The sequence below is a fragment of the Rhodnius prolixus genome, unplaced genomic scaffold, assembly GCF_049639745.1.
Source record: "Rhodnius prolixus isolate KJV_2025 unplaced genomic scaffold, Rpr scaffold_2, whole genome shotgun sequence".
NCBI classification, from domain to species: Eukaryota; Metazoa; Arthropoda; class Insecta; order Hemiptera; family Reduviidae; genus Rhodnius; species Rhodnius prolixus.
Genome location: NW_027411592.1, coordinates 48,938,608 through 48,963,480, shown reverse-complemented (window position 1 = coordinate 48,963,480; position 24,873 = coordinate 48,938,608). Strand labels below are relative to the sequence as shown.

Genomic DNA, 24,873 nt, shown 5'->3' with positions numbered 1-24,873 from the left:
TTACGGGCTGCAAATGGACTTACACCACTTTCAAAATTAGCCAATTGTAAAAATCGTTTAGTTTCAATTTTGAAAAATCAAATAATATATATTTTCAAATAATAATATACTTCCTAGGAGCTTCCTAGGAGCTTCTTACAGCTCACTGTCCGGTGATGGACAGTGTTGTCTGTAACGAGAGAACACTGTCCGGAGGCCGGCAGTGCACTGGAAAAAGCTCCGGGCGCTAATGACCTCAGCTGTTGATGCGCCAAAAAAAAAAAAAAAAAAAAAAAAAAAAAAAAAAAAAAAAAAAAAAAAAAAAATAATATACTAATATATAATAATATTTCATGTTAATAAATAATAATATACTTCATATTAATCCAATTTTGTTTACAAATAATAATGACACGACATAAAATAGAAGTAATATTTTTAATTTTAGACGCTAATTACATTGTTAAAATTACAAGATATTGATAGTATTTAATATAAGACAAATGTAAAATAGCAGGCTACTGATCGGCAACCATCTGCTAAGCCGCCTACCTCTGTCAATTGGACTTACACCACTTTCATAATCAATTATTATGCAATTTTATTTACCGACCAATTTTAAATTCTACAAAAAATGGGAATTTTTTAAGAAATTAAACACGGACTAGTTGTAAATAAAAAATTAAGCATGAATTACGTGATATCACTTTTTTTTTCAAAAATGGACTTACATCACTTTCAAAATAAACGGTCCATATATTACAGATACGAGGCAGATACTCGTACTTTAGGCTTAAGATTTCACTTTGATTTCAAGCATGCAATAAACAGGAAATGGTTTATTTATTAAATTTATTTTGTTTTTTACAGAAACAAGAGCGAACTAATCTGCTCACTATCGAGAGAACTAGAAGATATTGGCGAGATATTTAATCATATAGATTTAGTGGTAACATTAATTGTGCCATTTTTAACCATTGTAGTATTAAACACATTAATCTCAAGAACAGTTTGCCGTGTGGCCAGAGTAAGAAGGACAATGACTAAATCTTCTAGCCAGTTTGCTAGAAATTTGGCTTCAACAAACAGTGCCACCATTGTTGGCAACATGGCGGCCGGAACCAGTAATTTGGTCACCACCAGAACTAGAACTCCTTCTTCGCAAACTAAAGTCACGGAAATGTTGCTGGTTGTCTCTACCGTTTTCATCATTTTAAATCTGCCATCATACGTTGTACGTGTTTGGATATATTTAACTGACGTGAGTAATTTTTACTTCATTTTCTTTATTGATATTAAATATTCCTAGTTATTTCCACATGGCTAGAGCCTTGTTACTTTTATACTACCAAATATTTAATAACATTTTATAAATTATATTATCAAATAGACCACTGAGTTAAAGCAAGATTCTTATGGTGGCAACGGGTACCATCCTTAACATTGACTTTATTATTTTTTAATAAAACCCTTTTTAAAGTATTTTAAAAGGAAAGGTATGTTTTAAAAAGGACTTGATAATTTGTTATATAACAGAGTTTCATTTCTTTTTAAATTTTAGAAGAGCTTAATTAAATATTGATGGCTTTCGATAAAGAAAATGTATGATCTGTCTTAGAATTATTCAACGAATAATGTGCTGCTAATGTAAGAAAATTCGTTCAATACAGGGAAATTTAAAAATTTGACCAAAAAGAATGAAATTATTCAGGACAAACGTTGATGATTTTTCCGATCGCTCTCAAAATAGAATGTATCACTTTCTTACTTATTATTCAAACAACTTCCAAATTCTATTTTAATGCAAATATGCTAATGATTAATGGTTGAATAGTTCAATGTACTGAAACCAAAATTGGTTATTAAACCACAGTTTAAGTCAAATTCAGTAAATTTCGCTTGTATTTTCAAAATAAGGGGACATCTTTGAGTGGTACAGGAAGAGAGGACAGAGTCTGTACTGGAACTACAGCATTCTACTTACCGAACCCTCCACCATCAACTTTGTTAATGCTTTTTGCGACTTCAACATCTATTTTTCATCATAGCTATCACTTTCAGATCTTCTTCAACGTCATCAAATGATCTTTTCCTAGCAAGTTCTCTATCCAGTATTTCAAAAATATTAGCTATTGTGGCTATTTCCTGATGTCATACTTTCAATATGAACCTACTCCGTTTGAAATTTTTTAATGAGAGTCAATAACTCAACGTAAAGATTGTAAAACTCTAGGTTCTATCTTATTCGCTGGATTCCATTATCACATACTGGTCGGTATAATAAGATAGATGTAAAATCTGCATTAACTTGGTTATTTAGACCAGAGAGCGAAAGAAATAAGATTGGTCCAATGTACCGTAACGCAAAGACAGGAATAATAATAATATAGACACATTGAAATCTAATTCTGTCACCTACTTCCGCTTTTTACCCGCCTATTTATTATGCCACCTGAATACTTTGAATACTAATTTATACAGTTGAATCAACAAGTTCTAGTTACCATGGAATCTAATAATACGTATAAATGAGAATACACTCTACAATAGATGAATTTTCTTCATCTAACGCATAGAGGAAAATTAGCCGTTAGAATGGCAGTAACTAAAATTAGTCTTTAACAAGATCTCAACGAACTTACCTCTTCACCGAAGTTCGTTAAATGATCTTCCGAACAGACGGTAGTTTACGTTCGTTAGTTCACTTGAAACTAACGACGCCAGTTAACGTAAGTTTAATACAATCAAAAGTAATACCATCTTTAAGTGAATAATCAAGCAGTAAAGTATGCCATTGAAATAAACTATTTTAGCTACTTATTTCACTGTTATCTTCTAAAAATTTCCTCATGACTAATTTTTAAGATTAAATGTCTAATAATTAATGAGATAAATGAAAAGTAGATGGTGTTGGAACTCAGAAGGCGTACTAAGTACAAACTTACACTTCTATCTACATAACGCAACATAAACTGTATCTTCATAGAAAAATTATAACCGATCTCTAGGCCATTTTCCAGTAAGCTAAATAGGTCATCAAGCAAGATGTGGGAACAAATTCGTTCAATTAATGGATTCATATGAAACTGTGGACTATAAATTCCAGAAAATTGCAATTAAAAAAACAGAAGCTAATTTTCACTTTAACTGAAAAGAGGGAGCAAAGATTTTTTTCCTAATCAATCCAGACGAGATTACTCTGGAATTAACGAGCTATCTCTATTAGCAATTTGCTTAATGTGAATTAGATTCAAGAAACACGTTCTACAAATTTATCTGTTAAAGGATAAATTCTTTAAACATAAGAGGAGAATATGTCCAGTTGATTCATTTTTGTTAATTCCCATTAGTTTTAGTCTGTTCAAACGGGATAAGTTATCAAGAGTTTGTTTGGCCGCAGTAGTAGTTTGTTTATATGATCAACTACTTGGGCTTACTGGATCTGGTAGTCTTATCCTTCCCGCACTTAATATGTATTATACACATAATAAATTCACTTAATTTACTCCTGCACTTTTGGAGCAAAATAACTAAACAAAAGCCATTGCAATTAGATAGTGCAGGAACTGCACAAATTTACACAGAAATAATTTGTAATATACTTTGACTTTGATGCTACCAAATTTAATAACAATAAAAGTTTTTGAACTCATTAAAGTAGAAGAGAATAACTTCCAAATTTATTAGAAATTGCTGTAATTTTTATTAAAAAATTACCTGCTTCTATTTTTATCTTAGGTTTTTAAAATGTAAACGAACTGTCATTTTATGTACTAAGTGTCATTTAATACTTAGTACGCCTTCTGAGTTCCAACACCATCTACTTTTCTTATATTATCTCATTAATTATTACAAAAATTTTCAAGATAACTGTGAAATAAGTAGCTAAACTATTTTATTTCTTAGGCATACTTTAATGCATAATTATTCACTTAAGGATTCAATCGCTACAATCTAAAATACTTCGAACTATCGTAAACGCTCCATTTTATGTCTCCAACCTGACATTCCTTTTGTCACCCAAGTTGCTAAAACATGATGCAGAAAACTCCACTTCAGCCTACAATCTCATATAAATCCTCTAGCTCAAAATCTTTCTTCTAGAACTCTTCCTGACAATCTGACAAGACGTCTTAAAAGACAGTGGCCTAGTGATCTCCTCTCAAGTGAAGAGAGTGACTAACCCATATTATGTTTTGGAGTGTTACCACTGGGTAACTTCTCCACTCGTTACCTAAGCATTTACTATTCCATTGTATCATTGTTTCTTATAGCGCTAACGCGCTGATTGTAGCACAATAAACGCAAAAAAAAAGATTATTCACTTAATGATGGTATTACTTTTGATTAATATTAATCTTACGTTTACTGGCGTCGTTGGTTTGAAGTGAACCTAGTAGCAACGAACTTAAGCTGCCGACTGCTACTCAATCGAAAGTTCATTTGATAAACTTGGTTTGACATAGTATATCTTTGTCTTATCTTTTTTTTATGAAATCAAAGTCGCTAGATCTCAGCCTACACGAGTGTGTTCCCATCCTCTAAGTAGAACGATTTGACTACAAAATAAGTAAAATATTGCCCTACACAACTGTTTGTGGGAAAAAATGTTTTACACTTAGAAAAGTCAAAATTATGCAACCCTCTGAGAACCATTTTCATTTTCATTTCAAATTTTCAATTCTGTTTTCTTTTTTTACAGACGCATAATGTTGGCACTGAACAAAAAGTCACCATGTATGTTTTGCAACAATATTGCAACATATTATTCAATACCAATTTTGGTATTAATTTTGCACTCTATTGCATAAGTGGACAAAACTTTAGAAGAGCATTACTGTCATTATTTCGTCCAGAAATACAACGGCGTTCGGGCGAAACTACCCAAACTACAGGTACTTGATTTCGTTTAGTTATTTTAATAAAAATGTAAATTATATAATTCAAAATTAGTTAAAAATTTACAAAATTAGATTATCATTGAAAAGTAAATAAGTAAATTTGACTGCTACGTTCTCTATCAAAGTACAGTGGTTAGCACTCGTTAAGAAATGGAAATAAATTTTTTCAACCATTCATTCTTTAATGTTGTCTTCAAACCTAAAGTTAAAAAAGAGTCTTTCAAATCCTAAACATTCTAGTGATAGCATTAGTTAGACCTAATTAAATTAAGGAATAAAAGCGTTTACAGCCTGACATACAAATCTAAAGATGGGTTCAGAAAATGAATTTCTATTTTGTTTTTTCCAAATTTATTGAAAGTCATTGGTTTTTAAGTCTAAAATTACAAATTACCAAAAATGCCAATTAAAATTTTCTATAAACTACGTAATACAAACGATAACTACCTATATTTATTTTAACCAAATTTGTTAAAATAGTTTGCTAGTTGACAATCCAATCAAATTTCTGTAAAAAGTTAATCAAGCCATCTCATTGAGACCACCTCCTTTTGGATGGTAGAACAATAATTATTATCATAAATAACTAACAGTGAAATGAATCAAAACGTTGGTTATACTAAAACCAAATAGCATGAAAGCGTTGTGGGTTTGCCTATATATAATGAATGCTATGAAATCATTAATATTGTTTTAGAAGACTAATCACCTGTAATAGCCACTACATTCCTAAACGGACCGTCTATTTCGCAGGCCCACAAATAGAAATAATTCAACCCTCCCATTCTGGGATAATGAGCGTATATTATGCTAACTTCACCTAATGTTAATTGTTTGTTTATGTCCGTTTTATGCGAATTCGTGGTGTTTTAATTACATTATTTTGTTTTGTTTTGCGAATTAATTACATTTGTTGGGTAGTGTTGATATTTTTATTTTTTATTTTTGAATATTAACATTTTATTTTTGCAAGAGAGATATGTATATACGAGGGTGGTTTGAAAAGTCCGTGCAAAAATAAAAACTACTTAATTTTTGGGGGTAAACCTTTTTTATTTTTCAACATAGTCTCCTTTTAGGCTTATACACTTCGTCCAACGCTGCTCTAGTTTGTTGATCCCTTCCGAATAATAGGATTTGTCCAAGTCTGAAAAATAGCCATTCATTTCTGCAATCACCTCCTCGTTTGAATAAAATCTTTTTCCCGCCAGCCATTTCTTCATATTGGGGAACAAATAGTAGTCCGAGGGAGCCAAGTATGGAGAATAGGGGGGATGTGAAACGAGTTGGAACCCTATTTCCATTAATTTTGCAACCACAACTGCTGAGGTGTGAGCTGGTGCGTTGTCGTGATGGAAAAGGACTTTTTTGTGGGCCAATCGTGGGCGTTTTTCTTGCAGCTCAGTTTTCAAACGGTCCAATAACGATGAATAATATGCACCTGTAATAGTTTTACCTTTTTTCAGATAGTCGATGAGGATTATTCCTTGCGAATCCCAAAAGACAGTCGCCATAATCTTTCCGGCCGAAGGAACGGTCTTCGCCTTTTTTGGCGCAGATTCCCCCTTGGTAACCCATTGTTTAGATTGTTCTTTGGTCTCAGGAGTGTAGTGATGTATCCATTTTTCATCCACAGTGACGAAACGACGCTTAAAGTCCTGCGGATTCTTTTGGAACAGCTGCAAACCGTCCTTGCAACACTTCACACGATTTCGTTTTTGGTCAAGCGTGAGCAATCGCGGCACCCATCTTGCGGATAGCTTTGTCATGTCCAAATGTTGATGCAAAATATTATGTACCCGTTCATTCGAGATGCCCACAGCACTAGCAATCTCACGCTTCTGTCATCCATCACCATATCATGGATTTTATCAATGATTTCTGGAGTAGTAACCTCAACAGGGCGTCCAGAACGTTCAGCGTCACTTGTGCCCATATGGCCACTCCGAAAATTTTGAAACCACTTATAAACTGTTCTAATCGAAGGTGCTTCTCTTTAGTCTCCTGAGGCGTTTTGCCTTTCATAAAGTAGTGTTTAATCAACACACGAAATTCTTTTTTGGTCCATTTTTTGAAAATCACTCGACTTCCTCGATTCAAACGAATGCCAAACATAAAGAAATAGACCGATCTGGCTGAAACTTCGTATGTGTTCTTCCAAGAGATGCTACTAACTAAACATAACCTCGATACGCGCCAGTAGTGCTATCTCTCTGACTTTGCACGGACTTTTCAAACGACCCTCGAATATGTATATGCGTGAATATGTATTTGAAACATTTCCTTACCCTCATCTATTTTGGTTGTTGTAAATTAATTACAGTTGCAAGCTAAATAAACAAATAATAAAATAATAACAATAAATATAATATATAGGGTGAACCAGCAACTAATGTCCTATTGTACCCTATTTGGAACTAAGCAAATTAACCTCCGATTATAAAAATAGCACTTGTTAAAAACATTTTCTCAAATATTTCAGAGATATCAGAAGTAAATGTGTTAAAGTGCAATTTGTAACCTTTGACTACCTTATTTTAAGAAAGCCTACTTTAAAAGTTGTCAACAGGTCCATCTAAAAGAGTTTTCAATGAATTAAACAACTTGATAAACTAACACTGTTAAGTGTTCGTGAACACGTTTTCTTGTAAAACAAACGTAATTTCTCATACGAAGATAAAAGGAATCCTGGGCAAATGATATACCGTTTGAAAGCCCATTAAACAAGGAAACTTTTATAAAAAGTGGCCAGCACCTAGGTCTGATAATGATCACATTAGAGCCTAATGAGTTTTCTTAAAAATTTCGATTACTTTTATTTTTCCAGTATTCGGAGGAAGATTTAGGCTGTTTGGAGAATAATTTATGCTTCGAAATGGTATCAATTTTTAGAAAATTTATCTGTCTTTCTAACCGTGTCATCAGAATCGAATTTGGATTAAAACTTTCTGAGTAATAACATTTTTATTGCGAAAAAAGTAATGATTTTAGAAAAAAATGTAAAGTGACGTCCCTCAAGAACATATGAAGTTGGCTAATACGTCTTTGAACTCCACTTTAGATGTACTACACACAGTAGGCCTATGGACATTTCTTACTGGTTCACCCTGTATATCATAACATAATTTTATAAAGTTAAAAAATATTCAAATTTAGTTCTTTTTTTTTAGCAATTATTTTGCTCGTTTAAGAAAAACCTGACTATTCCCTCCTTAGAAATGTCTTCTCCAATAGAAAACAACTTTTCAATTTCTTTTAATCATTTACTGCAACACTTTAAATTGGTAGTTTTAATCAATGTAAAGAAATAAGTTTAAATATAAAAAAAATAATAAAGAAAAGTTTAATAAAGAATAAGGAGAAATAATATTTGAATAGAAATGAAAGAAAAATTGAAATTTAACTAAAATTGTACAAAGACTTAAATAAAAAAAAAAAGGCTAGTCTCACAAGACGCTCTAAGAGTGACGCTCCTGTTTATTGCCCTTAATGAGTCCCTCAGGAGTTCTTGAATCATCAAAATCTTTACTTTATTGGAAAAGAGAGGTTGCAATGAGAATGACCTCAAGAAAGATTGATAGGATATAATAATACAATCTTTAGAACTTGATTTTGACTTAAGAGATATTCTGCGAAACGAGCCTTAGCTGTTGTTCCCCTCAGTTTCCTTGATAATATCTAGGTGGCAGTAAGCCTAATAAATTGATGGATTGATTGTTGCTTAGTTTGCTCTTAGAAATCTAGATGGAGTTTATTTTATTTTCTGTTATGGTCTATTCATTTGAATCAGTTATTTAGAACTACTAAACATGTATTTTAACATTAAATGTTCCAAATAACGACACAGATCGTAGTAGAACTAAACCATTTCTGATATAAGTAACTGTAGGTGGAAGCAAAAGAATAGAAAACTTATAGAAATAAGTTTTAAAGAACAGGCAATTAGAAGAAACAAGAAATAGCAATTAAGCAGGGAGACAAACAATTACCCACTTTGCCAGAACGGAAAAAGGTTATAAAAGAAGGACCAGTAACTTAGTAAGAGCATTATTACTAATCCGCGCGATGTCAGCGTTATTGTTCTACCATTCTGCACCTTCACCATTCTGGGTCAGCTGGTCTCAAGCACTTCCGTTTCAGCCACAGCCTTCTAGCAGCATTTCTACTCTACACTTTGTTTACAATTCTTAGTTTCACTAATAATTTCACTTCAGTGTTTGCTCGATTTGAAGCCAGAATTCGCTTATTCCATTATTCGCTATCACCATTTTAAAACTATTTTCTCTGTAAGGCGCGTCAACGTCTTAGTTCAATGGCGCCCTGAGATTTTTTCCAGTGCACGGCTCTCCCTCTAGTGAGCTGTATGAAGCAAACTAGGATGAGAAAATCCAAGGGCCAGTAGCTGGATTCAATCCCGGCAAATCCGCTTGGGAATCCAGAATGCTAATCACTCAGCTAATCCCTTCCATCTTCTTTCTCTTACCAACTTGCTATACACTATTCCTCGGCTTAAGAAATCATTAGACCCAAACTGGAAAGAATTTTTTCGTATTCATTGTACAGGATACCTCCACTTTCAACTCAGTATGTGAAACTCCAAATCTAAAAGATACCTTAAATTTGGTATCCCGTCACAACGATAATACCGTAGCTTTCGAAATCCTCTTTTCGGAGATCTTCGATGTGCTCTACTACTTATAGGATGTATACAAAAGCAGATTTCAGTCATATATTAATACTAAACTTGTCCCAGTCTTTGTGCCAGTTCAAAATCTTTATAAATTCTTTTTTTTTTTTTTTTTTTTTGGAAGTTGCGTTTAGATTCCTTAATAATATCTATCGATCGAAAACTGCGAAATGTAAGCACGTTTATCAATCCAAACTTTAGGAGCCACGGATTTACATAAGTTGGATGAATTAGAATTTAGTTCTTATTCCATCAAAGGCAATTCTGTGTTTCAAGCATAGGGCAGGCAATGTTATCATGAAACCACGAATTCGAAACAGTTTTTGATTTTGTTTTTTAAATCATTTTATGATTTTATATTCATAATTCCCAGCAACGTGAGAACCGTAAAAGAGGAATCTAATTAAACAAGGAGAATACACTTATACAAAAGCAACATTTGCTGAAAGCAAAAATTGAAACAAATTGGTCCTCTCAGAATCATGTTTCCAGAGATAAGAGAGACGATGCCTTGGAAACACAGTTAGAAGACTTTAATCTGATTTAGACCAAACGCATGGGTTGTGGAAATCCTATATTGCAACCATATTTCTTTATTAATCCTCGAAATCCGGATATAAAATATATTTCATGTTTTATCTGGTAATAATTTCTCTTTTTAAATATTATTAATAACATTATTTGAAGATGGAAATAATTATTGAATACATTATACATTTTAATTCAATTTATTTAATTTAGAAATAAAATATTTCTCTGTGAAAAATGTGAATATATCATTGAGTTGTTCATTAGTTTTTATTGAATATCAGGAAAATAATGACTGACAGACTTTTTTCCTTCAAACAGACATATAATGCGGAATGACAGACATATAATTGCGGAATAATTTTCATCTCTGAAATGGTTGTAGATATTTTTAGAATCCAATAAAATGAGAGCGATTGTCAACACGTCACATTCACTCTTCGGCACATAATAGCTCCTTCAAAGCTGCCTCCTCTACTGGTGATAAAGTCCGCTACATTGGAACTTGCATTAACATAAAAAAAATAATTTGGATTTCAAATCCCTGTAGTCCAAAAAATCCTTAGAAACATTGTCAACATTCCCTTACTATTGTACCCAATTATATAATCCATACTGTCTTCTTATAACAATAAAAACCTTCCTGCAAAGAATAACCTGCTGTAAATGAATTCCAAAAGTTACTGTCCTCTCGTTACAATCCTCTTGATCGCTTCTATAAGTTAACAAGTCGTCGACTTTGAAAATCCTCTAACGGCGACTTATCGTCAACGCCAAGAGATTTGAAAGAATGCATAACTCCATTTACCTTCATTAAATCATGCTGTTGAGATAAATGTATAAAATAAGAATAGATCATACTTGTCAACTATTCTTAAAATATGAAATTTGTACAGCCAAGTTCTCATTAAAATCATCATTTATGTTCCCGATTCTAGAAAAGGTGTTTCGGGAAAAATCTGATTAAAAACAACCATAAACACGCCATAAAAGAAATATTAGGTGTTAACAACTATTTGAACGACTGATTTGGCTAAAAAAGCAAAAAAAAATGACAAATTCAGGGGAAGAATTAAAGGGTGATCTTGATTTGTATTCGTCCAAACAAAACAGGAATACGTAAAACCGTCAGACCCAAGTTACAATTCAATGAGTTATTTGAACAAAACAATTCATTTCTTAAATATTATTTAAATTATAAATTACAATTAGATTCAACTATTTTAATAACAATAAGTAATTATTGATTTAAACTGTAACTGTTTAATTTTAATTAAAGAACTGTTGACAAACTTACTTCATTTTAACTTAGGTAATTTTCCTAGCAACAGTTAGAAAAGGTGGGTGGGACATTAATACAAGCAATTAACGTGTACCTCTAAAAACTTCAGTCTAAATTCGTAATTTTCAGCATCAAAGTAAAAGTATCTATAGAAAAGGGAATACTCTTTTAGTGGAAGATTATCAGCAAAATTTTATGCTGCGAGTACGAAAAAGTAGTTTTTTACTTACAGAGCTGAGCGTGATTCTATCGGCTAATCAGGGTTCAGCATAACTTAAAGCAGAAAATTGCGCAAGCCTAATTTTTTTTGGTTATGTTCAGGTGCCACCAGAAAACTTGTGCACTTAGGTTTTGGTTAAAGTAAAACTTAACCACACCTGGAGTTTTTGTTTGAAATTATGTACATGAAAAATGACTTTAATCGGGGGTTATTGTAAGACACGTATCTCTAAGAAGTTCTTTTTATTATTGTAAAGATAACTTTTATTCACTTAGAAGTAAATCAAACATAGCGAAAATTCGAAGCTGAAAGAAACCTTGACAATTAAACGATATAAGTTTGAAGTGTAATTGAAAGATTCGAAGCTATTTTAGTCTATTACGGAGCAAATTAAGCAAATAGACAATTAACATAAGTTTTCTAAATATAGGCAAGAGTTACCGTTGGTCTACTAGAGTTAATATTCCGTTGGAAATCTTGTACTAGACAGACTTACCACAATATGCTAATTAATTGACATGACCATCTTTGCATAGAACATGAGGAATTCAATGATCACACGCTAACACATAACAAGCATTGCAGAAACTAACGCCTAAATTCAATATTCATTTTGAAAGGACAATGAAAATCAAGCAGGAATTGGACGCTCCAATTGATGCTGTATTATAATCAATAATACGTTAATTGTCTGAAATTATCTTAAACGTGTTTTCTTGGTTCTTTATATGATTTCTACTTTTGAGTCTTATCTATGTTAAAATCGAAAAGTCCAGTGATAAATAAACAATTTTTGAGGGATTAGTCAGGAAATCAATGTCATCTTTTGAAGATCATCACTTTATCTGAAGTGATGAAGATAAGTGCTGTCATTGTCAATCAAACCCTTTTATAGTCGATTCTAAAAACCTATAAACATAAGGTTTCATGGAACATATCGAAGTAGATAATAAATTATTCTTACTAATGAAAAAGTCAACTGCTGGCCTTCAATAATCCATAACTGGCTCACTAATTATCATGAAACGCTTAATTAAAGTTTAAAAATATCTCAAACTCTACAATCCTGTTCGTCAAGATAGAATGATAAGATTCCAGATGAGACTGAATTTGTTTTGCTGTACAAATTGGTTCAAGAGAGCAGAAAATGATCTTTACAGAAAGCATAAGAACTAGATTTCTATTGAATAAGGAAAAAAATATTTATATAAACCCAAAGATTTTTATCTTTAATTCACCAAATTCAGTACCTATTATTGCAAGATTTGTACCAGTTTCAAAAAATTCCTTTCAGTTAACAAGAAAAGAAAATCTATAGAAATAAAACCTTTATCAATCTACAATAATTTTAACCCAAAAGGTTTTCATTAATTCCGACATTTTGTTTTGAATAGCAAGACCATTCTTTTCACAGCTTGTATGATTATTTATTCACAGCTGAATTTCCAATTATTATTTATTTTCTCTATCATAAAGACTGAATAATAAAAATTTCAATATACAGACTAATATTTTACTTCATCGTGGCTTCAAATGGACACAAAATTGTTTGGCAGTAATTATAAAAGTTATAAAAACAAACAAAATCTTTAACAAAAAAGATCCGAATCAAAATTATTTTTAGTTACCTACCCTTGCCAATTGTAGCGCCATTTTCAAATAATGCACTTTACTTAACGTGTGAAGCCTTCAAAGGTACCTCCTCTGGCTTGCAAGCCAGGTTAGCCTGGAGATTATCAACTACTCTCTGTACCTGAAGAGGCACCTTTAATGGCACAGCAAATGTTTCACAAGTTGAGTAAAGTGCATTATTTGATAAGTTAAGGAATAAGTTTGATCCTTTACATGAAAGATATTGATCACTTAAATATGGGGCAGGTGGTTTCCAATTTGTTTGGTAATTAAACGCAACTCTCCCAAAATTACTAAATAATTATTAAACCTTCTTGTTTGTAACAGATGTAAAATTAATTTTTAGCCATTTTGTGAATGCTTGAAAACATCTAAAGCTCTTAACATTTGATTTTTCTTAGAAAAATCACTCGGATATTAAGAGAAATACTAGCTTTACTGCCTTGGCAATATTTTTAGTAGAAAGGGGATGAAAAAATACATAAAAATGATCTATCGCGTGCTCTTCTTTCTCTTTGATAACAAGTTAAAAAATTGAAATGTGATTAATAAATACCAGATTTTGAAATGGCATAGCACCTTTAATTTTGAAGATATCGAATTGCGGTTTCCGGTTTCTTTCATAACTTTTTATGATCTTTAAAACGGTGTATATGAAAGTGGGGGTCAACTGCGAACCCTCACTTTTGGACGCACGTCTGCCACGTATGCGGGCAGGAATCTAAAATCAAGTCATATATTCTGAAACTAGAGTTGACGGGCAACAAATTTTTCCTTTACTATTTTTCGCTCAGATTAACCGTTTTAAGAATGAAATGCACTTGAGCCGTCTTAAAATGAACACCCTGTATATTTGTCATTAAATTATTTTGCGAAATCAATGGCATGATTATAAATTATGTCATAAAAAAAAAATTCGTAAGGACGAAATGTAGTGGGAAATGAGAATGGAGATTAAAATTGGAAGCATATACATATAACCATGATGAGATTGGCAGTTACATTTTCTAATCAGATAATCTTACCAGCATTGTGACAGAATAAACAAAATGGAAATGTGGTACGGAACACTCGTACGACTTAGGGTGCGTTCCACTTGGCGACCACAACGACCAAAACATGCTTTCAGGCGTTCCACTTGGCGACCGCGGTCGTTGTGGTCGTGGCGAAAACGTCACTAATGACGTCACTATTTTCGCCCACACAACGACCACAACGCCCCATCTATAGAGCTGGGTCGAAGTGGGCGTTCAGAGTTGGCGCAATTTTTAAAACAAAATATGGCGACCGAAAAAATTATCTCATGTAAATGAAAGTATTATTTCATGTAAATAATAGAATGTGTTACTCGAAAGTCTACAAAAAATAAATAAATAAATAATTACTTATCCCTTTACACACTAAATCACTGAATAACACAAAATCATTTACCTGAAATAACTTTTAAATTCTTCATTTGAATAAAGATCAATTACTCTGATAGCTAATAATACGTGGCCTAAGTTTTCGCTTTTTATCATTGCGATTTTGTAAAATTACATTCCACTCTAATCGGAACTAGATAAAGAACTTTCTAAAGCATTATTAATAAATACCCAACTGTTGCCACAAAAGACATTTTAATTTTATTTAAACGTACATTTTATAAATACTCCACTAAAATGTAATATAAAAAATTGAATTATATATATTCTTTTAATATAAGTCAACTTTACCAATAATTAATAAAGTTTATTATAACTGCTTATAAATGGGGTTTAAATTAAAAAATAACCTCTTCAAGCTTCTAACTTATTTTCGAGGCCGCCATATGCAATGTTTACATGAACGGTTAAAACGCCCACAGTCCGTTCCACTTGGGTTTTCGATCGCAACGCTCACAAGCAAGTGGAACGGCCAAAATCGCGGTCGTGGTCGTGGTCGTTGTGGTCGCCAAGTGGAACGCACCCTTAGAACTGCTCTTGAAGTTCAACACTGAACTCAACCTGTAACCTCACTCTAATGATGAATAATAATGCTGAAATAATTTATTGTGAAAAAATCAAATAATTGTTTTCCTTTTCAAATTTTTCTATTTCCTTTAGTTAGAAACAAATGTCTACATATTTGATAAAATAGAATAAAATGAAGAATTAAAAATCATACTGAATAATGTCAAATCAAGAGAGTAATGATAAAAAAGAAATAATCAAAAAAGACAGCAACCAACTATCTTTTAAATGAAACTGACGTTTAAATAGAACTGACGTTACTACTGGCGAAGAAAGTAATGGATAATGACAAAGCCTGCAGAGCCAATAACAAAGGAGTAAAGAATAACAAAAAATAACACAAAGCCAATCAATATCAATGAGGCGATGGATCCTGGGATAGTTTCCACATAAAATATCACTTTTTTTCTTACGCTCATTGAGCTAAGAGGTAAAATTGTTAGAATAAAACGAAAGTAATTATTATTTCATACCGGAAGACAGGCATTTAGAAACTTCTAAAGTGATAGTAGCAAGTAGATGACAATCATGAAGATTGACAAGAAGAAATTGTAAAGAAGGTTGAAGAACTGCTGTAGCCAAGACAAAGGGTGTTTGCTCGATAAAAATTAGTGAGAGAATTCGAGAATCCACACAAATAGTTAGTGCAAACGGATAAGAATTGCTGTTCAATAAAGAAATGATAAAGTAAGACATCAGGTGAGAAAACAAGGAATCATTTGAGGAACTGCAGGAGCCAAAACTAAACCAACCAACTAGCTGGAGAAACAAATAACGAAAGAAAAGATACTCTTATAAGAGATAAGATCAGCCATGGTAAGGGAAAAGGCTAAAATAAAGGCCAAAGAAATACGATTGGGCAATCGTTCCAGACCAATAAAAAGAAGCAAATTCAGGCGTTCTAGATGCAAAAAGAGGAATAAGGACGAAGCACATCGTTGCAACTATACAGTATGAAGCAGGAAGGACAACAAACATGTGGTGCATATACAGAAGAACAAGCAGTAGGGCAATATAAGGGTACGTTTACAACGGAGCGGTGAGTATAGATGATAGCAGAGATGATAACTGATAGAGTAAAATATAATCGCTGATTAGTGTGCATAACGGAGCTGCGATACATGCAACATGCCCGAGTAGTGAGGAAATGGTATATTTTAAAGAAAAAACGCTTTAGAAAATATCATGTACATCCCATAAATAAAAAACGAAGTACTTTGGGTGAATTTCACCATTTTTATAAGGAACTTAGAAATTATCCGGATCGTTTTTTTGAATATGTGAGGACCGGGTCCACCCACATTCGACTATATTTTAGAAAAAATAAGGTCAAAATTAAGAAAACTTTGGAAAAATTGTCATGGAAATCCTATAACCATAGAAGAAAAACTAGTGATTACTCTTAGGTAAGTAATGATTTGATTGAAAAAAAACAAATAAATACACATGAAAATAAATGTAAGCACGATTTAAAAAACAAAATATTGTTTAAAAGTAAATAATAAAATAATAACCAAAAATAATGAGTAAAGACAGCACTAATTAATTTGTCTACGTCCATTTTGAAGCTCCGATACTGGAGTTCAGCTAGCAGAAAAATGAAAAATTCAATTCTATCATCTATGCTCGTTTATAGCAGCGCGTATGAGTCACTAGTCGAAGCTTCGTTGTGCACGCTCACATAAGAATGTACTAGGTTATTCTATAAGCGCTGATGCATCACTGCTATCATCTATGCTCACAGCTCCGTTGTGAACGTACCCTAACTCAGCAAACTGCAGAAGACAAGAAAGTAAGCAAAAGGGCCCTGACAAGATTTTAGGTTACTTGTATTTTCACACAATTTTTGGAATCGCCGAAATCAGTAATTTAAAAGTAATGCTGACAATGGAAAATACTTTGTATCCTTGGCATTTTGCAGCCCTTGATGGCACTAAAGTGGAATGTCACAATTTGATCGTTCAGTCATTGCTTTCTTTTTAAATGGATTCAAACATAAATGTTCACCCGGACAGACTAATTTGCGAACACATGTTTTGTTACTTAGGGAACCTCAAAAACGAATAATAACCTTAAAATCCAGTGTCTCACAGGCCTTTGACCGAGTATGGCACAAGGGTTTGCTATGGAAGCTTAAGGGTATTCTACCAAGCACATTCTATCTTATACTCAAATCCTATCTCTCCGACCGATTCTTCCTAGTAACTCAAGGCTCTTCTCGATCATCTATTTTTCCTGTCCTTGCTGGTGTACCACAAGGTAGCGTCTTAGCTCCTCTTCTCTACACAATCTTTACAGCCGACTTACCTTCAAATCCCAACACCTCCATATACACCTTCGCTGACGACACTGCCATTCTCTCCACACATACTGATCCTGTCTTCGCTATCCGCTCTCTACAATCTCACCTTCACTCACTAGAACCCTGGCTACAAAAATGGCGAATAAAAATCAACCCAAACAAATCCAAACACATAGTCTTCACACTCAAACGAACAACTCTTGGACCTGTCTTCTTATATAACACTCCTATCCCACCAGCCGACCATGTGCGGTACCTTGGACTGTACCTAGACAAAAGACTAACTTGGAACCCTCATACGAGACTTAAACGGGCTGAATTACACAAACGATACACACTCCTTGCTAGACTACTGGACAAACGCTCAAAACTAACACTACAGAACAAGCGTCGACTGTACACTTCCCTTCTTGCTCCAATATGGACTTACGGACTTGAACTTTACGGGACAGCTAAACGATCTAACATCAACAGATTACAAACACTCCAATCTAAAATACTCCGCCGCATTGTAAACGCTCCCTTTTATGTCAGTAACCACTCCATACACACAGACCTCAACATTCCATTTATACCAGAACTTGCCAAAACCCGCTACAACACATTCCACCAAAAACTATCATTTCACCCTAATCCTTTAGCTGCAAACCTATTCTCAACCACACTTCCCTCCAACCCCCGAAGACGGCTGAGGCGCCGTTGGCCCCGTGACCAACTGGTAGACTAATGATGGTCATCACTGGATGATCATCATTCATGATTGCCACGCCATTTTTATTGTACGCACAGCATATTTACTTATTGTACTGTACGAGTGCAGGTGTAAATTTCAAATAAAAGATATAAAAAAAAAAAAAAAAAAAATCCACACAATGCTAATAATAGAGAAATAAGAGAGAGTAAAACACATGTTACCAGTTCTTATTTCCTGTATCAACAATCGTTTAATTAATCATAAGTCTAATTTCCGCTACACTAAGTTCCTAACTGGTAGCAAAGTTTAGCCTTCCATCCGGGCAAACTAACTTAAATAATTTTAGAAAAAATTAAGAAGTTTGCAACCTTTTTTTTAATTTTTAAAGAATCATCTTTAAAAAGATGTGTAAAGTATTCTTTAAAAGATAATTTCCTTGTAATGGAAACTGAGAAAAACTTTAATTTATGCATGGGTACACAGTTCGAGTAAAAAAAGGAAGAAAGAAGTTGAGCTAAGAACTAGTTTTTATTTTTTAATTTTCAAAATATTCTTCCAAAAACACTAATAAAACTTTAATATCTTTAATTTGCTTGATTCTGTCTTCCACATAAAATAAAAACATTGGCCTTTGCTCTCAAAAAATATAAAACAAAGAAAACTTCTTTAGCGCACTTAACGTCATCATCAGTAGAAAAGTTTCTTCTGCCCTTTCTTTGCGCATAGTAATAAATAATAGTAGGACGGGTCTATTGCTGGACAAGTTTTGATGGTATCCTCCTCACTAAGAAGGCCAACTTGAGCAACATGACTGTTTTTCAACAGCTGGGGCAAACCCATCTTTTTTGAACAAATACTTCTTTTGTTTTCTTTACAGGTTTCTTTAACTGTTCAAAAAAAAAGCTCGAGTAATATTCTCCCGTAATCGTGCTTTCTTTTTATTTTTAATAGATCAACAGGATAATGGCTTCAGTGTCCTGAAAAAAAAAAAAAATTGTGAACACCATATAATTTTTATATGATGGCGTCACTCTGATCGATTCACTAGATCGAGTCTTCTTGCTTTATAATCGGAAACGTGTTGAAGGATGTTTCCACTTCGGTCACCATTTTCTGCAAATAGTTAACTCTTCTTGCCTCCACAGAGTTCCTGAAAGTCGCGAGCTCAATCAACATGCTATTCTTTCTAATTTGGTATGAGCATTTCTGGTATCCATCTTGCGCCTTATTTTGCAGAATGTTGAAGCTGATGAATCCAGTTCTTTTTGCAAGATGTTTCTTCTTTAGATGGGAATCTTCCTCACACACAAAATTTCCCACTTTTTAAACGATTGGGTGGTTATTGCCTCAAACAGGACAGTTGATCAGAATGATGATCGTCTTCAATGAAGTCTATACTTCGTCCAAATAAATTATATGGAGATCATCGTTACTCCAAGAAGTGAAACCCCGCAAACATCTGACTTCTCCCTCTTAAATGATGTGAGATGTTTTTGCTTGCTCCAGAATAATTTAATCACCTCAGAAATTCGGCTTTATCCAGATTATTTAAGGTTAACCAAGTACGTAAAGATATCTCCGACTAAAATGATGTGATCATTATTTAGTCCTTTGCTGGTGCAGAAACAAAGAGTACCAATATTTGCTATTTCTTGCAACCATTTTGTTAATATCTTGATGTTGTCCTTTCTTAAGATTATTAGAAAACTTTCTTTGTGCATAATAAATTAAAATTAAATCATTACAAAAATAAAAACCCACCGTTTCATCAGTGCAGTATACCTACCAACCTTGCCTTGCATTTATTTCTTTCAAAATGACATCACAGAATTTCATTCCTACAAAAATCATATTGCAACAAATAAATAACACGCCAACAAACTGAGTTTTCGATAAACCTTTATCGCTTCCACTTGATTACTCCATGAAATTCAACGACTTTTTTTTTAGCTGTAGTATCATCTATGAAGACTACTTCGAGAGGTAACCACTTATGAACATCATACTTACTTTTTCAAAAAGCAGTCTTAAATTTGAAACAAGCAAAAAGATAAAAATGTACAGTTAAAAAAATTAAACATACTTATAAAAACTAATATTAAGAAAAGTAATAACTTTAGATTTGATTTACTAAATTTAAATAAGGTTTCTCTTTAAAAGTGTTCTTGTGAATTCACTTTAAAATATACAGATTAAAACACTTTGTCTAAACAATTCCTCTTTTCTTTCTAACACGAAGAAAATAGTTATCTTTGTGGGAGTAAAAGTAAAAAAAGAAAAACTGTAAAGCTGAAGATGGAGTGCATTGCACAAAGATAGGAAAAACACTCCAGCAGTTGAAAAAGAAACTACACTAAAGAGAAACACTCTTTAAAATAGTAGGTAAAGAGAAAAAAGAGAGAGAAAAAAAAAAATGAACTAGAGTTTCCATCAGATAAGAAAAACATAGTGTTAAAGAGGAAAAAAAGAAAAAAGCAACCATTCCTGTGTACTAACGTCCGCTATTGTTTTCAAACATCATTTAATTTCTGAATTTCCTAGGCAGTCTAAGGCAATGCCATCTTGAACTGTAGTCAGATGAAAACATTACATAACTATAATGGAGCCCAAATTTTCAGCAAATAAAATCAAATTGTCTAATAACGAATTGACGTCAAAAATAAAATCAGAATTTAGGGATAGTCTGATACGGAAAGCAAATAGCGCTAAATACCATTACATTTACAAAGAATTAGAGTTGGATTTAGGGGAAAACGGATATATTCATGATAAAAACAGTGTGAAATTTATTATTGTAATAATGAAGCTGAGAGGCGCACTGTTTAACTTAAATTTTAGTGTAAACAGGGACGAAAATAGGCACTATTGTCCTCTTTGTAATCTTGGTGCGGTGGAAGATATCATCCATTTTATTGGGGAATGTCCGATTTTGCAGGAGTTCAGGGTACAGCACTTGGGAAATAGAAAACTCCAAAAAAGTGAATTATTCTTTATTTGAATGGCCTTGATTGGTGCAAGCTGTATAGATACTCCGCTTGGAGTTATAGAAAATTTTTGATAAAACATTTTAATTTTTAATATTGAAATATGTTTAGTTCCGAAGTTTAGCTAATGTTTTATTTTATATTTATTCAGATATTTTTAAATTTATTATGGTTAATAATTAAATTAGAGTCAACTCGGCAGACGGACTAAGTCCGTGCTCGAAGTGTGTTTTGTTTTGACTAAAAGAAATGTTAGATTATTTTGCTTATAGTAGTTAGGATAAATATTTTGTTTTTTGTATGTTTTTGAGTTCCTGAATAAACACTATTATTGTTATTGTTATTGTTATAATGGAGCCCAAATGTTTTCAACTGTATTTGCATAACATCCAGACCCAATATAATGTCTCACGCACCTTAATTACCTGGTCGCCAGCCTCAGTTGTGTTTCAATTTTTTTAAAGTAGTTCACCCAGCTGTTGGTAATTTTATTGTATTACTAAATAGATTATATTTTAATGCTATAATATTATATTTTTATATCTTTCACCAATTACGTATATTAAAATTTTTCATAATTATTTCTTACAGATAACAAAAAGCATTCTATTTTTACTGTTGAGGTGAACCTACTCAGTTAGATTCCTCATAAAGATTATTTTTATATTTTTTTATAACACACTAAATATGCAAATTAGTAATAGAATGAATATCTTAATAAATGGAACATAATTTCACTTTGCTGCTTCATATTGTATTTCTAAAGTTTTTTGAATAATTCAATTTAGTATCATATAAAAGTAATAGTTTCATCTGACATAACCATATAAAAATCACCTTTTTTTGCCTCAGAAAATCATTTAGTTTAATGAAACGAAAATTATATAGGCTTTTAGTTATTAAATATTAAAAATAGATTATTCGAAAATGCAGTTTTAATGAACTTATAGCACTTAGCATTATTTTTCATTTACGAGGGGGTACCCAAAAAAAACCGGAATTATTTTTTAAAAGCTATTTATTTACAAATTTTTTACAGAACAACCTTATCCCCTTCAAAATACTCTCCATTACAACTAATACATTTGTCCCACCGGTGCTTCCACTGTTCGAAACATTTTTTGTAGTCATCTTTAGAAATGGCTGACAGCTCCTTCTTCGTTTTTTTCTTGACCTCTTCAATGTTGTCAAATCGGTGACCTTTCATGCCCTTTTTCATGCGTGGAAATAAGAAAAAGTCGCACGGAGCCAGGTCAGGCGAGTAAGGTGCGTGGGGCAGCGGAACCATGCCATTTTTAGCCAAAAACTGTGTAACAGAGATGGCTGTGTGTGCAGGTGCATTGTCGTGGTGGAAGAACCAGTCTCCTGTTTGCCACAAATCGGGTCTTTTTTGGCGAACACTATTGCGCAATCTTTTCAAAACTTCCAAATACAAGGTTTGATTGACGGTCTGACCTGGGGGGACAAACTCTGAATGGACTACGCCTTTGGCATCAAAAAAGCAAATCAGCATTGTTTTGATGTTTGACTTGACTTGACGACATTTTTTTGGTCGGGGTGAAGATGACGTCTTCCATTGGCTCGACTGTTGCTTTGTTTCTGGGTCATAACCATAGCAACATGACTCATCACCAGTAATGACCTTTGACAGAAAGTCTGGATCAGTTTCAAGCTGTTGTTTCAAAGCACGACATGTTTCAACTCGATGTTCTTTTTGATTGTCAGTCAGAACTCGAGGAACAAACTTGGCAGCAACCCTTTTCATCCCTAAATCTTCCGTTAAAATTCGCTGAACCGAGCTCCAAGATAACCCACTACTCTCTGACAGTTGATCAATTGTCTGTCGACGGTCTGTGAACACCAGCTCTCGAATTTTTTCAACATTTTCGTCGATTCGGGCAGTTGATGGACGTCCAGAACGAGGTTTGTCATCAATCGACATGTCGCCATTTTTAAACCGAGTAAACCACTCGTATACTTGAGTTTTTCCCATAGCGTCATCTTTGTAAGCTGTTTTCAACATTAAAACACTTTCAGCAGCATTTTTGCCGAGTAGAAAACAAAATTTCAGAGCTGCACGTTGTTCACTTAAACTTGCCATCATAAAAAACGAAAAAAGAACAAAACAGCGCTGGTAAAAACAATCACTGCAGATGAACAGAACAAGCCAGGCAGACAACACAGGCAGGACTGAACTGGCAAGGAATTGCGCTATACACGTCTAGCGGCAGAAATGCGTACTACATAAGCTCCATGCGCGGCAACGCAATTCCGGTTATTTTTGGGTACCCCCTCGTATATATTTTCATTCTCGCAATTTTCTGAAAATTCTACTTTTTTTCCCTTAAAACACTCGTAGTTATGTTTTTTACTAGGTTGGTTTCAAACTTTACTCCAAAATTCTTTTTAGAGACGTTTTGAGGAAAGGCAGAGTGTAATTTTATGAACATTTTAAGTAAAATATCAGATTTTAACATGTCAGTAACTTGTTCCAAACAATGTATTAAGATTAGTTTACCGACTTTCAACATATATTTACCGCGGTCTAAGGACTAGAATAACAATAAAAGAGAATTATTAGGATTAAGTTAGCAAGGATTCGGTCAAAATAAAAAATAAAAAGTCTTATAGCAACGTTTCGACAAATTCATTGTCTTCTTCTGTACTTTCTCTAACTCAACCAACTTCACGCCCTGAAGAAGAAGATAAATTTGTCGAAACGGCGATAAGACGGAGTTGTCGTTTATTTATTTTTTGACAGAATCCTCGCTAATTTAATCCTAAATATTAATAATTTGCGGTCACTGAAAGATAATAAAAAGAAAGAGTATAATTAAACTTTATCAGCTTTACATCTTGAAAATTTTCAGAGAGCTTTAGGAAAGCTGTAGCCATAACACCTCCACAAAGATCTTTTTTAATATCGTTGATTTAACCATCGTAGCAAGCATCTTTATTGTATCTCTTAACTGTTTTCGGAATTTTATCCATCAGTCAGCAAGTATAGTGCGAGATCGGAAACGAATGTGAATTCGAATTCTTCACACCAAACTTATTCATCTACTTCTGAAGAGAAGAATAAAAGTCGGAAACCGGACAACGAACGATACAAGAAATTATGATAACTACGATGATACTGTTAATCCGCAATGCGGAATTAATTCTGACAAATTTTAAGTAACCGTGTACCTGTGGAAACTTAAAAATCAACTAAAGCTAGCTAAAGATCTAAAATTTATGAAAATATCTACTAAAGAATCATCTTGAGAAACTGCGCTACCCAAAAAGTAGAAAGAGCGGATTGTTTGTTTTTGTTAGATTACTTTGTTAAGGAAGCAAATTAAAAGACCCCTAAGTGATACTGTGTAATTATATCGGCAAAACTTTCTGTAAAAAAGATATGATATTTATCAACGAGTCATGAGCAAAGTCACAAACAATAGTTAAAATTAAAAAAAATAATGACCATATTTACAAGTAATTTCCAATAAAACTGTTTCAAAATAGAGTTCAACTTAATAATGTTTTGGGCAATCGAATTTCTTTTATTCTTTATTATATTTATTATTACGTATTCTTAAGCGCCTCATGAACTGCTTCATAAGAATTATTCTCAGCATTTCCAGAGACTATCGCATTTCGCGCTACTACGATGAGTCGAATTGGCATTTTC

General features: G+C 33.1%; 2 protein-coding genes across 9 annotated transcripts in view; one reads left to right on the top strand and one right to left on the bottom strand.

Moving 5' to 3' along the window:
* Positions 1–24,873, bottom strand: part of fry (microtubule binding protein furry) — a 218,636-nt gene that overhangs the window by 126,853 nt on the left and 66,910 nt on the right. The window lies entirely within an intron of this gene.
* The window catches only part of CNMaR (G-protein coupled receptor), a 119,570-nt gene that overhangs the window by 71,098 nt on the left and 23,599 nt on the right, over positions 1–24,873 (top strand). For all 4 annotated transcript variants that reach the window (XM_074119697.1, XM_074119695.1, XM_074119696.1 and 1 more), the window contains exons 4-5: positions 850–1,240; positions 4,682–4,874. In XM_074119697.1, the coding sequence (XP_073975798.1) occupies positions 850–1,240; positions 4,682–4,874 (584 nt within the window). The remainder of the gene's footprint in view (positions 1–849; positions 1,241–4,681; positions 4,875–24,873) is intronic.